General features: G+C 36.5%; 2 protein-coding genes and 1 long non-coding RNA gene across 5 annotated transcripts; 2 read left to right on the top strand and 1 right to left on the bottom strand.

The window, feature by feature from the left end:
* Positions 1 to 26: 26 nt before the first annotated feature.
* On the bottom strand, positions 27 to 2,117 carry LOC110860197 (gramicidin S synthase 2). Its single transcript, XM_022109251.1, has one exon. It carries the CDS (start codon positions 2,115 to 2,117, stop codon positions 27 to 29), a length of 2,091 nt encoding a protein of 696 aa, XP_021964943.1.
* Positions 2,118 to 4,476: 2,359 nt separating this feature from the next.
* On the top strand, positions 4,477 to 5,134 carry LOC118439106. The gene is made up of 2 exons (XR_004837239.1): positions 4,477 to 4,638; positions 4,717 to 5,134. It is a non-coding gene; the product is annotated as an uncharacterized LOC118439106 (long non-coding RNA).
* Positions 5,135 to 5,400: 266 nt separating this feature from the next.
* LOC110860196 (alpha-tocopherol transfer protein) lies at positions 5,401 to 9,479 on the top strand. Of its 3 annotated transcripts, none has more exons than XM_035860063.1 (7): positions 5,401 to 5,837; positions 5,994 to 6,069; positions 6,593 to 6,690; positions 6,753 to 6,906; positions 7,539 to 7,738; positions 8,424 to 8,534; positions 9,157 to 9,267. In XM_035860063.1, exons 2-7 carry the CDS (start codon positions 6,021 to 6,023, stop codon positions 9,163 to 9,165), a joined length of 621 nt encoding a protein of 206 aa, XP_035715956.1. In that variant the 5' UTR covers positions 5,401 to 5,837; positions 5,994 to 6,020; the 3' UTR covers positions 9,166 to 9,267. The 3 variants fall into 3 exon arrangements, with proteins under 3 accessions (XP_035715956.1, XP_035715955.1, XP_021964942.1); XM_035860062.1 differs by having other exon boundaries at positions 5,404 to 5,837; positions 9,131 to 9,479; XM_022109250.2 differs by having other exon boundaries at positions 5,404 to 6,069; positions 9,131 to 9,479.
* Positions 9,480 to 13,813: the final 4,334 nt, after the last annotated feature.

Raw genomic sequence — 13,813 nt, 5'->3', positions numbered from 1 at the left:
CATATGGTGGCCGTATCCGGTGCGGATTATATTTTGCCAGTAGTAGATGTTTCTTCAACAAAAAGGTAATTTTCGAAGTCGATATCCTGCAAGGTAATTACGTCATACTGTCCAACTAGTTGGACGATATTTTGTTCCCTTGCCACTATGATGAGAGGGTTTCCCAAATCGGTCAGTATAGCTTGTACCCTACTAATTGGAGCGGACGGGTCCAATGGCACAGTAATCAGCGAACATTTCAAAGTTGCAATTTGAGCAAGGACAAAATCCATGGATTGTGGAAGGAAGGATACTACGAAGCGATTTTTTTCCAAATTTCTCGCCGTGATCACACCTGCCAACACTTCGGCAGCACTGTTTAGTTCTTCGAACGTCATCTGGTGTTCCCCTTGCTCAACAGCTATCTCGTGCGGGGTACGTTGGGTCTGATCTTCAAATTCTTGAATTAATGAGGTATCAGGAATCCGTACGACAGGCCCGTTTGACCACTGGAGTATTTCATTAGCGGAAGTCTTATTTTCAAAGGTTCCACAGTGACGAGGAAGTCTGTCATCCCGGAATTGGAGCTTTTTCTTGTCAATTTTGCCGTTTAGGGTTATCGGCATGTTATCCAAGAGAATCAATTTGGTCGGAATAGCTGGCAAGGGAAGTATGTTTTTTAATAGTTTTGCAACCAATTCTAACGTTACTACGGCATGCGACGAGGCACCCTTCTGCCTGGTGTAGTAGGCAGTGATTGACATTGTCGTCTTGTCAAATATCGCTGCAGGATTAGAAATGCCAGGAATTTTTGCTAGTGCATCCTCTACAAATCCGAGTTTTACAGTATGCCCACAAATCTTGACTTGGTCATCGGTCCTACCAACTATTTGAATTGTGCCGTCGGCTCTCCATAAGCCTAAATCACGCGTTCTTAGCAGCTTTCCCATTTTGGACGGGACGAACATGGCTTTACTTTTTTCTGGATTTTTATAATACTCCCCAGCGACCCCAATTCCGCCAATGTAAATTTCCCCTTCCTCCCCAATCTCTGTAAATTTTACACCATCTTGTTTAACAATGAAGATGTTGGTATTCGCAATTGGACCTCCGACAGATGGCACAAGTGTTTCGCCTGGTAGAAAAATTTTTGCAGCCTGAACTACACATCCTTCCGTTAACCCGTACTGGTGGTCGATTTTAAACGTTAGTTTCTCCGACAGCTTGAACCCATCCATGCTGGAAATCCATTCACCTCCAAACCCCAGCCATTTTAAGTGGGTGAGGTCGCTCTTGTCCAGAAAGTGAAAGGCGACTGTGGGAGGGAAAAGGGCTACTGTGATGGCTTCCTGTTCAATAAATTTGTGCAAAGCAGCCATATCGGTTCGAATGTTGGGTGGTGGGATCACTACAGTTCCACCGGAAGTAAGAAATGGCCAAGTTTGATTGAATACGGGATCAAATCCCGTACTGAAATAGAAGATTGATCGTTCCAAGGTGTCCTGAAGATTGTAGGTTTCCCACGATAGATTAATTATATTTCGTAGGGCGGCGTTTGATAGGCGGACACCTTTCGGTTTTCCGGATGATCCAGACGTGAAAAGGAGCAGATTTGTATCGCGCGCGGTGGAAGCAGGACGGGGCACTCTAAGACTATCCTGTTGTAAAGTATTGTAGTTAAGATCGTCTAAATATAGCATGGTAGCCTCCCCGGGAACTTTAAACCTAAGTGGAATCGACTTCCTGGTTATCAGCACTGGTCTAGGTAATAAGGCTATGTTTCTGGCCATATTTTCAGAAGGAGTTGCAGGATCCATGGGCGCATGGATAAATCCAGATTTGAGGATGGCAATTTGACAAGTTAGGAAATCAATTGATGCGGGAAGCACGGTGACAACGAAGCTTTCGGTATTATCGAGTTTATCAAATAATTTGATAATCGCGTTGCATACAATTTCCGCCTTTGTGTTGATTTCTTCATACGAAATCCGTTCGCCTCCATATTCTTCGATGGCAATGAATTCACGGGATCTTAGCACCTGCTCCTCAAATAATTCGATGATCGGAGTTTCCCAAGAACATTCAAACTTCGGCCCGAAACTGACACCTGGAGCCTTATCGATTTCAATTTCCTCCATCTACAAGACAAACAAAGTTTATTCATTATCCCCGAAAATATATTCGATTTACGTTATAAATAATGTACAGAAGTAGGCAACGCATTTCCTCCTGTAGAGTAGATTAAAATGGATAAGTTAAAAAAATATTGGAATATTGGAATGGAAAGGTTTACGGCTTTTCCAGTCAGAAGAGAATTTTCTTTTTAATGTGCAACATTTTATTTAGTTTCAAATACGGACATTTTAGTGTACGATCGTTAAGATTTGTTAAATGATATGTGATTTTCACAATATCCCTTCAAGCACAATATACATATTCTTTCCATATTCAAAAAACTTATAACTGCAAACTCGAAAAAATAAAAAATTTACCAGACATAATGTTGCTAATTAATTTTCATTAAAACGACATAAAATTCTTTTATGATTATGCAAAGAGAGTGCAAACTGCACATGCGCGCATCCAAACCTAGAATTTTCAGCTGGAACTTCATTTAACTTTTCCCTAAATTCCTAAAGGAATCGTATCTATGGCTTCTATTTTTTTATGCCAGAGCGATAATTGGATGTAAAAAATTCTCGATTTAGTATACAGTCTATATGGTAGTTTATATAGTATAAATAATAACGTGTTTACTAAGCTATGTCAAAATATATTTATTAAACCCCACCTTTTTAGTAAAAAAAATGTGCCTTTCACTAGTTCTAAATTCCTCGACAGTAATCTGGAAATATACAGAAAATCTGTATCTGTATTCACTTGTTAAATATGGACTTGATGCGCATTAAAATTATAGCCGATTTTGGTTCATGTTGTAAATTTTGAAAATCTAAAACTAGGCTATTTATTGGCTAATGTTCAAAGTTTGACCTTTTTATGCAGAACTGATTCTTATCTATCGTAAAACAAGTGAATTTTAGAAATCGGTAAAGAAATAGCAGAGTTTGAGAATTTCAAAATTTTCTAGATAAACCAAAATTGGGTATAATTTTAACGCGATACCATAGGTTGCACGGACTTCTGATCGACTACCAACTAGTACCTGAATTTTTGGCTGATTTAACGACAGAGGAAGAAGAATGGAAGTAAGTACAGGCATGTTTTATTGTATAAAAATATCCTAAATCTTAAAAATGCTTAAAATATCCTCTGAGAAGACCAGGAAGACCTGCTCACGTAGATGTAAACTTATAGTTGAAACATAACAAAAAGTGGTCAGATTAATATCATTACATATTTAAACTAAGAACCAGTTTCTTATCAGGCAATGCACAGGCCTATGTCGTCGCATCCTGGATTTGTACAGTGCTCCAGGAATCACAGCGGAGTGTGATTTATTGTGATTTATTAATCGCAATTTAGCAAAATTACATAGTTCATGTATTTATACCGCCAAATTGAGACCATTAAAACCAAAATAAATCATAAAAATCTAAGTAGTCATAGAAATCATTTATTCTGATCATCACAAATATCACACAAAAAGTCACAGAACAATTTACCAAGACCAGCTAATCAATCATGATGAATAAATTCACAGTTTACACTTCTGAAATTAAATTATTGCTGCTGAATTTTCAATAATGCCAGAAATTTAAAATATTTGTCTAATTTCGACCCCTGGAAAAACCCTTGGAAAAAATATAATTTCGTGATACTGAACAGATCAGAGATAACCTGACCTTAAAATGACATCATTAGCACGAGGGTTAATGTGTTTTTTTAGGTGGTTGGCAATCAAAAAGAACAAAGGTCTTTCTTCTATCGTCCATCCTTGAGCACCTTTCAGTTTCCATCAAATTTTTATGCTCTGCACGGATTCATATATTGCGAAATATATATGAAAATGAAGTCAAACAAGGATATTTCTCACCTTAACTTTAAATATTTATTTATATACGTTCACAAAACAGAGTCTAGCTCCGCATGCGTCAAAACCCAATTTGGGCAGTGTCCCGGGCAGGGTTGTTTTTTTCAAGTGCAACCCCTATATTTAATTGTGCAGAATTATACGTACATTAATACATCTTTCACATCCATACACCCAAACTAATTTTTTCCTTAATCAAACTCATAAAAAAATTATTAGTCGTGCCATCCCAGTCGCACGTGATACCAGAACGACGCAATTATTGCCAACAAATGGACACATGCATGCACAGAAATGGCAAGCAGACGCGAAGTCATACAACATGTAGCTAGTGACGCAAGTAAATATTCAGCTAACGAGGATATGGTTGTCTTCCTTATTATTTTAGATAGTGCTCGCCGCCGCACTTTATGCAAGATCAAAGTGTTAAGGGGATAGTGTAACATGAGGAAACTGTGGAATAATGTCTCCACTCTTCCGCAGTCATTGATTTTGGGTATCGAATGTACCCGACTTCCATCCAGGGATTCAACCTTCGTTCATAGAAAGATTGCTCACGTCCCTGGCGACACATATGTTATAACAAAGGAATCAAATTAACGAGTTAAAACAAATTTTGTGTTATTGTGGAGGACGGAAAATCACGAATTGTTTTCGTATTTTTTTACGTAAGGTCTTCCCTTAATTGAGGCAGAAATCATACTAATCCGGTCAGCAATATCTGCTACATATCTTGTTTTTAATAGGGCTCACCACGGGACGGGACGAGCCGGGATTTGGTCATCCCGTCCCGTCCCGATATCTCTATCGGGACAAATAATCGGTACGGGACGGGACAAATCTTTACACCGTCCCGTCCCGAATCCCGTCCCGACCCGTCCCGATCGGGACGGGACATCCCGGTATAACAGCTTTGAAATGCAAATGATATGAATTAAAATATTTTGAGCAAATTAAATTAATTCATACAACAAAAAGCAAATTACGTAACATGTAACAAAGATAAAACATACATTGTGCTAATTAAAGCAGGTTAACCAAATATTTTGTTATAACACACGCTGAAATTTTAGTCATAAAATTAGAATTATTTTGATACCCAGGCTTTCAAACACAAGCAATCTTAAACAGTTTCGTCAAGCATTAATTTCCGGTTGCAATCCAGTAAGGATTTACATTGTCAGTGTCATCGGTTGAAATGTCATGTCATGACATAAATGTCAGAATTGTGTAATAAATGTCATAATTCTAAAAACATTGATATTTATGGCATGACAAATTGTCATAGAGAAAAATTTCTCCAAGGCTTTGCTTTAAATTTTTCAAATTGTCATTTAGCTTGTATTTTTTCACGATACCTACTACATAATTTACTTTGAACAAACAAATCCAGTAATAAATTACTTTTGTTGCTCAATTAGAAAATTTAAATTAGGAAATGAATTATAAAAGTCATATTTGTCAATTTTTCATAAATGTCAAAATATAGACATATATGACATAAAAATAAATGTCAGACATTTATGGCAAATATGACATATCAAATATCATGACAATGTAAATCCTAGTAAAATAATCTTTTCATCGAAATCCCATTGCCACTATTGTAAATTCCGGATACAAAAAAATATTCCGGGGTAAAATAGAACTTTCGGGATGTCCCGTCCCGGTCGGGACGAGCCGGGACGGGACGTCATTTATCCCGTCCCGAGACCCGACCCGTCCCGAAGTCAATCGGGACGAAAAATCCTATCCTGTCCCGTCCCGAAAGAGCCGTCCCGACGGGACGGTACGAGATCATCCCGTCCCGTGGTGAGCCCTAGTTTTTAAGCGTTGGTAGTAAATATTTTGCTGCGGTAAAAGTGAGGTAATATCCTTAATTAATGAAAATAATATCAATTGTTTCCTGCGGTTGAATTTTCATAACACGTCCGGCATTATTATTACAATTATTATTATTACTTTCCAATAAATTGGCGAGTGGAACCATATTAATTAACTTTAGAAGATTATCATTTTTCAGCCCAATTGTAAGAAGTTGGTTCAAGACATGGATCCTACAGCTATCGCCCTGTGTGATTTTAAAGGACAAATTGCCAGTATATAAGCAGACTTATGGTCTGTGCATTGTAACGAGATCAAATCCGGGTTACGTTTTTGTCGGACTTTGGGTATTTATGTATGTCGGACACCAGTATAAAGTCCGGAAGTCGGGCGGAACGATTTGAAACATCACTTCCATGTTATATTTTTATTTTTTATAATCAGTTTTTTTAACTGGAAGAAAAATCTGGCAGAAACAGATCCTCCGTTAAGATAATTAACATTTGTTGCAGTAAATACTTAATATAAAGGTATTATAAAGTCGCCGAAATTTTTTTTGCCACTTCCGGTCAAAAATGTTGGCGACATAAAGTGGAAAAAATCACTTTTTGCGAGCACTATTTTCCATTTATTTACCCTATTCCAGCGAAACCTTCTGTCGCACGAATTTATTGAGAACCTAAATAATTTCAGTATTAATTCGTACCTGCCGCGTCACCCTTTAAGCAGAATTTTATCTCATTTCAATGCACCGTGTGTAACATAATTATGTCCACTCTAACAATATTTTCTTGACAGAGCACGATTTGTCAAGATTTAAATGTATCTTTGATGACCAACTATTGCTCGGATTCCTTAACGGAAAAAAATTCGACGTTAGCTCAGCGCTGGGATGTGTCAGTACAAATAAAAAATACTTTTGTGCAATTTCAATTATAATGATTAAACTAACTTTTAGCTCAATGACTATGTCTACGTGAGGACAACAAAACATCAAACTTGGACAAAGACGAACCTACTCCCATCCGTTGTGACGTTCCCGTTAGGAAAAAGATTCAACATTTTGAAAAACAAGGATGTCAAAGGAAATCTTGTTGTTATAGATTCGGGCAGTAATTCTGATACAAATATTACTATGGTTGCTGCATTAAGACCAGATCAAAGTCTGCAATAGACATCACAGCTGGATAACCTCCCATGCATTTAAATAGAGATAACTGATTCGCTGGGGCAAATCCACCCTGAAAAGGAGACTTTCATAAAAGTGTTATGCTCTTCAAGTCTGAGGTGTCTAAAAATAGAAATGGGACAAAATGAAGCAAGGCCACTTATTTGTGACAAGTTAGGCTTCACGTTACACCCAGTGTATGAACAATGGTTGTATTGATATGGCTAAACGAAGAATTCCATGCTCTTAAGATACCCCTATTTCCGCACTATAGGTGTTCCCACGAATTTTTTTCATATCATATCATATAAACCTATAACATATCCAAAGGGGGTAGAATTTTGGAACATATATATGCCATAAGACGGCTTCCTTAGAAATATTATAAATTTAAAACATGCGGTCTCTTAAAAACCGCAGTGCACCTTTGGACAATTTATCGGGTTTTATTATCCATTTAATTCGCAATTTTCCCTTTAGGATTATAAAATTTATAGTGCAGACTTTGATCTTGTTTTAGTGCACAGACTATTAACCGTGGTTCATAATGCAATCAATTCATTTTATTACATTCAGATCTATGGCACACGACTAGTACAACTTACGATGAAATACTAACGGAAATGTTGTTCGTTGCGGATGAACTGATCAGAACATACTTGGTAGACTCGGAGAGCAATGAGGTCACCCTAATTTGTGACGGTGAAGGACTTAGTATTCGCCATTCCTTGATTAGGACTCCGTCCCGAGTAATGAAGATGATGGATTTATTATTGGTAAAATATGGCTTTGGCCTTATCGATCAAGTTTTTGTAAAAAAGTTTAGTAGCAGATACGAGTAATTGTTGTCCAGGCAGTGTTCCAACCGTGATTAGCACAATTTAAAAAATTAATATTCAATGTGATTTTTGTGGTTTGTGTCATTTTAATGGTCGCCATCCAGCAGGGTATATGGAAGCTATGTAGGGGATAGTTCATTAGTGGTGGCCTAACTTAGATAAGTAGATATACCTGTGCGAAAATTCAAATATTACCAAAGCCTCAAGCTATCCATACATACGAATGTATGACGCTCTAGATTGGCAGATTTAAAAAAACATACCAGGCCTCTCGGTATCACAATCTACACGCAAAGTGATTAGAATTATCTCCAGGATTTTCTAGAAGTAGTCCTCTATGTCAAAAATTCAAGAAGGACATATTTATTTATTATGATATCAAAAAGCAACTTTGCATTTGAAAGGCCGAATGAACAACGTCTTGAAATTGCTATTTGGTGACTATTAAAATAACGATATACAAATATCACTCCTATCTGATTGATATCACTGTAAACAGATTTCGGGAACACTGTATACGGCCATCAACTAACCTCAAATCAGAATTGCATCAATTTATTAAAAACTCATGGACTATTAATTATTTGATGATTTTTATATGCAATTGAAGGTTTATTTGCAGAAAAGTGTACCTATTCGACCTGCTGGGATTCATCTAATTAACGCTGGGCCAATTATATCCTTTTTATCCCGAATTGCGACAGGCTTTCTCCCCGAGAAAATCCGCCAAAGGGTATTTTGTCACAGCAACTTATTTAGAGAATAATAGACATGGGATGCAAAGGTGCCTGCACCGCCAGTCATATTAAAGTCACATCCGAAAGTAGTTTGTTCGTCATATAGTACCGTCAAGGCGACATAAAAACACTAAAAAAATTTTAGTACCATAAAAAACCTGCCTCTAACCATGGGCAGTTGCCTCAAAAATTTCGAAATTTGACAAAAACTTCCCATCTTCCTAGAGATATTTGTGGCCCTGGAAACCCTATCATAATCAAATTTCAGATATTAACCTCGCTTAAGGCTAAACCCCAAGTATTAAATTTATATTTAATCCCTCTTTTATATCTCTCTTCTCATGGTTCCAAATTTCCAAATAAAAATGATTTTTTTGATAACGCCGTGTTTGAGGAACCTGTTGAATCAGAGGGAGGTTTTTTTGGTTACCGTAATATGTAATAAAAAATTAAGGTTTTTAGGTCGTCTTCTCGAATAAAATAGCGAACAAACTAAATTCAGAAATAGCTTTGGTATATTGAGAAACCCGAGACGGTGCAGAAATCTTGACAAGTATCGCGTATAGAATACATTAATTGAGTATTATTACAGGTTTTCATTCATCCAAATTTGCACAGTCTGTATGAACATGTCCCAAAATCCATCCTGCCGGCTGGAATTGGTGGTGCCTTAAGCAATGAGGAAGCCATTGAAGAGGATTTGGGACAAAGGATTGAACACCGAGACGAATTTTATCGGCTGATGTTCAATATGTAAATATCATGGTGTATATCAAGAAAATATTTCCTTGCCTTGCAAAAAAAAACATCAATTTCATGTCATGTGCTCGAAGATATCATTTATAAAGTAATTTACACTTGTCAAATTGTAAGTATACAGAAGGGGTTACTTAAATACTTAATAAAAATTAATTAATTTTTGGCATTAAAGTCTTAATCAGTTTTTCGGGTGCCACTAGCCACGTTGTAAGAAGCGACTGCAATAGAGTGGATCATTTCTTTTTTAACTGCAAGAAACGCATGGGTGCAATAAAATCTTTCCATTACAGTGGTTAATAGAGCATGTTCCTACACGCCGTTTCGATTTCTTGCGCCTCTTGGGTTTCTTGCATCACAGGATTCTTGCCACGGGCACCAAAAATAGGTAAGTTAGTATACATTATACTATATTTAATAATAGTGAAGCGTATTAAATAGTTTCCTTTAAACGATCAACGCTATTTTCAAAAGGAAAGTATACTGGAAACTGATTGCATAGAGTGAATTTATGTATATGCTGAAGAATTTCAGTCTTTGTAACAAACACTTACCTCGAGATTTTGACCACCCATAAACACTTCGTGGTTAGGTTAGGATGAATTTGGCAACTTACAAATCCCTGTTTTGGCACAGGCACACCTACGGACTTCTGTCATCACTATCATCTATACGGTCATAACAAAGCTTCCGAAATTTCTTCTCCGTTATCATTGAGCAAGGTTTACATACATCAGGGTTTCAGATTCTAAAAAACCCCGGGGTTTTGGGGTTTTTTAGATTTCGGGGCTAAATGCAACAGTAGAAATTGTGAGGCTTATGTATTATAAAAGTATTTATAATCAAAATATATAATAGTTCTTTATGATAAAGTCCCTATAATTTCAAAGTTTCCATACTGTTATCTCCAGTTTGCAAATTTATAAATTGGATTAAGATTTGAAGGACAGTAATTTGGGAAAATTAAACGCATGTAGCACACAATACTCAAAATAGTAAAACAGGACAAATTTAATAAATCGAAATAAGTTTATCGACCTATTTGACTAAAAATTTGAATAGGATATATTCCATGTAACCAAGTTTCATTTCACCCCAACACATTTAAAAAACCCCGATACCCCCGATACCCCAAAAAACCCCGACAAAGCTTTTTTTTAAAAAAAACCTCGGGGTTTTCCAAACCCTGACATACATTTTAAAATTTAAATAAATTAGATATAATTTTTTTGCTTCAAGTTATACTATACTAATCGAACATATGCAACACAACAGCCCAAATGTAAAGTCTTTTGAAAATTATCTTGTGAACACTTTAAAGTTTATTCAGTTTTACTTATTTCTCATTTAAAATACATAAGCCGACAAACTCATAATTATTTTTAAAGCCGTGCAGTGTGAAAATTACCACAATTTTTTTTTCTGGTGAAAAACCAGAACACTGATTATTAAAGAAGTCAGAAGTTTCAATATTACCGTATTTTTATTAGGTGAGGCAAAGCCGGAAAGCTGGGCCCCGTCTCAAAAAGCATATGTGAATATGCTCAAGTGGGGCCCTGCGAAGCATAAGACTGCATTCGTGCTTGGTGCTGGAAAACTCTCACAAAGTTTCAGCCAAAACGATGCGTCTAATCTAAAAATGACAAGAGGCAAAATCTTTACATAATTCTCTAACTTAATTTCCTTTTTCTTCAAATTTTGAATTCTGTGCGTCTTTCTACTAGAAATTGAATTTTCAAATTTTCAAAATTCAAAAGTCTGATAAAAATTTAAACTTTTAAATTAGCATAATTTCACAAATTAATGTCCTGAATATAATCTATTTTTCATCCATAACATGAGTTGACCTAAAATAATTATTGAATACGTGATAGACCAATTAAAGATTTTATGCAGTGTACTGTCAGAAGTAATATGTAGCTAAATGAATACAGTTCACACATGGTGCTATGGTAGTCGAGTGGTGTTGGGGCAGCGGGCTATACCCATGGGGTCCGAGTTCGAATCTCCTCAGATCCCAGTTTTTTTTGCAACTTTTTTTCGCATTTAGATTATGATTTTTCTATAAATTTTTCATAATTTAAATTTTAAATTTAAAATGTACTAATTTTTAGACCGAGGCAGGGCTTATGTGACCGTTATGTCTGGCCATCTTACGATAACTGTTTAAATTTATCCGATTGGGTTGAAATTTTCACCATATCTTTATGGGGTGAAAAAGTTCGAAGATTAGCCAAATCGGCCTAGCGGTTAACCGGTGGGGGTCACACATACAGAAGTACAGGTATTATTACCAAAATTTTAAATTGGTCGTGGAAAGCTGAAATTTGGTACAGAGGTCATTAATGGTTTCTAATGAAAGAATATGGAGTAAAATTTGGAAAATATTCATCTGGAGGTACCCGATGGGGAATCCCCCCAACGATTTTCATATATTATCCTAGAACCTTGAAATTTGCCATATAGGTCTCTGATTGCTTCAAATTAAACAATATGAAATTAAATTTTAAAAAATCACCCTGGGTCAGCCATACTGATTTTTTTAAGTTCTCCGATTCAGTTTAAATTTGATTAGGAGATTGCCAGGGTAGAATGTAGGCTCTCATTACCTTTAGTCAGCCACTTTTGGTCATTGATTACTTTTAGCCAGTTTTCACCGGCCAGTGGTAAAAATGACTTTGGCCGGCTGAAACGGAACACTTGTTGGTGAAGTGATGTCTAAAAATTAAACCCGAATAAAAACTAGGAAATAAATACTTTTACAAAAAAAGGAATCTTAGGTTCGGCATCGCGATAAAAACAAGAAAACAAGTTTATTGTAGGATAATAACGTCGCCGAAATATTAACTATAGTTAGCGAGACTAGCAGTATTTGCTGAACCGCTGGCCAATTACGTTCCGTGGTTATATTATTTTAGTACGGAAAATTTCGTTATCCATTTTGTGCTTTATCCATACAACATTAATTTTTCGTGTTCGTTCCTTTTCCTTGTAAATCAATTTGCTTATCAGGACTCACGATTCGCCAGTAAAACTAAGAATCAAAGCTAAATTTTGAAAATAATATACTTGCACCCAAATAACATGCGTAATTTTAAAATTAAGTTATTTCTAAGGATCTTATGTATTTGTGTACATAATCCGAATGTATTGCATATCATCAAACATGGGCCATATATTTACGTGTGGAGTATGTGAATGGATGGTACATAAAGTTGCTATGATCAATTTTATAGTTAAATTTTATGAACTCGCCAATAAAATCCTACCGGAAGATTTGTAAAATATTTGAATATATGTAGAGTCGTCTAGATAAAAATAAATATGTCATTAAGAACTATGTAGAGAAATTGGCCCGCGGTTCAGCAAATACTGCTAGTCTCGCTAACTATAGTTAATATTTCGGCAACGTTATTATCCTACAATAAACTTGTTTTCGTGTTTTTATCGCGATGCCGAACCTAAGATTCCTTTTTTTGTAAAAGTATTTATGTGTAGTGTAGTCCACACGTCCCAAATCTCGGAGATTTATCTGATATAAAGTAGGGCAGAACATATTTGTGCATGTCCATATTCTGAGCGTCCCAAGCTAGACGGATACCTGACAATGATACATTCTCAACTTTATTGTAGCTGATAGATTTACAAGTCAGACATGGTATGAACAGGGGTAAGTTGAGACTGTTCTCAAACAGGATCAGTATCGCAGTTCCAATTAACTCGGCTGCCCGTCTAAAGCATGCAGCATCGCGGTGACGAACGATTTGACCAAATACGTAATCCTGTCGGAATTCCTTACTAGCTATTTCAGTCAGATTTTCACACTTCAACCATTTGTCAAACCGTATCGTCCCATCTAGCGGAATGAAAATTGCTTGAGGTCGTGTCAATTTTTCCAGGGCGCGAAACTTGATCCTTTTGAATGCAATTATTTCCGTCAAGTTTAGGGTTCTATATGGTGTACTACAAAGGACAAACTCACGCAGTGGTGTGTAAGCGTTGGCAACCCTGACTGCATCAAAATAAGAAAACTCAACGTCCACATGGAAAACCTTGCCACACTCTGGAGAGAATATAAAAGTTAGGTCGGCATTTTGAAATACATCGCCCCAAATGCTCGATGCTTTTGAGATATCATAACACACTACAAATTCTGCAAATAGGACCAGGAACCATTGACGCAACATTGCGAAACTTGGCGGATTTAAGATCAATTCAAAAATGTACGTTGAGACCGCAGTAGGTTGTCTGAGTTAAAAGGGAATGGTAGTTTTTGATGTCGTAATGTTAGTTGTCGTTTGTCTACATATTTCTAAATTTTTCAATGGATATTCTACCAGGTAACTGAAACGAGGCGATTTGACATTCGGCGTCCAAGCAGCATGAATTTATATCCAACGATGCCGACTTCGGTGTGGTTGTCATACTTATCTATTGGCTTCGCAGAAACGGGTCAATTAATTTCGCGATTACTGCGAATCGATCAATATTTATCCACTAGAGTATTTGTTGGTGCCGG

The sequence above is a fragment of the Folsomia candida genome, unplaced genomic scaffold (genome assembly GCF_002217175.1).
Source record: "Folsomia candida strain VU population unplaced genomic scaffold, ASM221717v1 Fcan01_Sc030, whole genome shotgun sequence".
NCBI classification, from domain to species: Eukaryota; Metazoa; Arthropoda; class Collembola; order Entomobryomorpha; family Isotomidae; genus Folsomia; species Folsomia candida.
This window is presented reverse-complemented; position numbering and strand designations above follow the sequence as displayed.

Bases quoted from the DNA above. Each gene is read 5' to 3' on its own strand.
- LOC110860197 (XM_022109251.1), bottom strand. From the start codon at position 2,117: ATGGAGGAAATTGAAATCGATAAGGCTCCAGGTGTCAGTTTCGGGCCG.
- LOC110860196 (XM_035860062.1), top strand. From the start codon at position 6,021: ATGGATCCTACAGCTATCGCCCTGTGTGATTTTAAAGGACAAATTGCC. The intron at 6,691-6,752 runs GTCAGTACAAAT...ACTAACTTTTAG, and splicing joins TTAGCTCAGCGCTGGGATGT to CTCAATGACTATGTCTACGT. The intron at 8,535-9,130 runs GTATTTTGTCAC...GTATTATTACAG, and splicing joins CCGAGAAAATCCGCCAAAGG to GTTTTCATTCATCCAAATTT.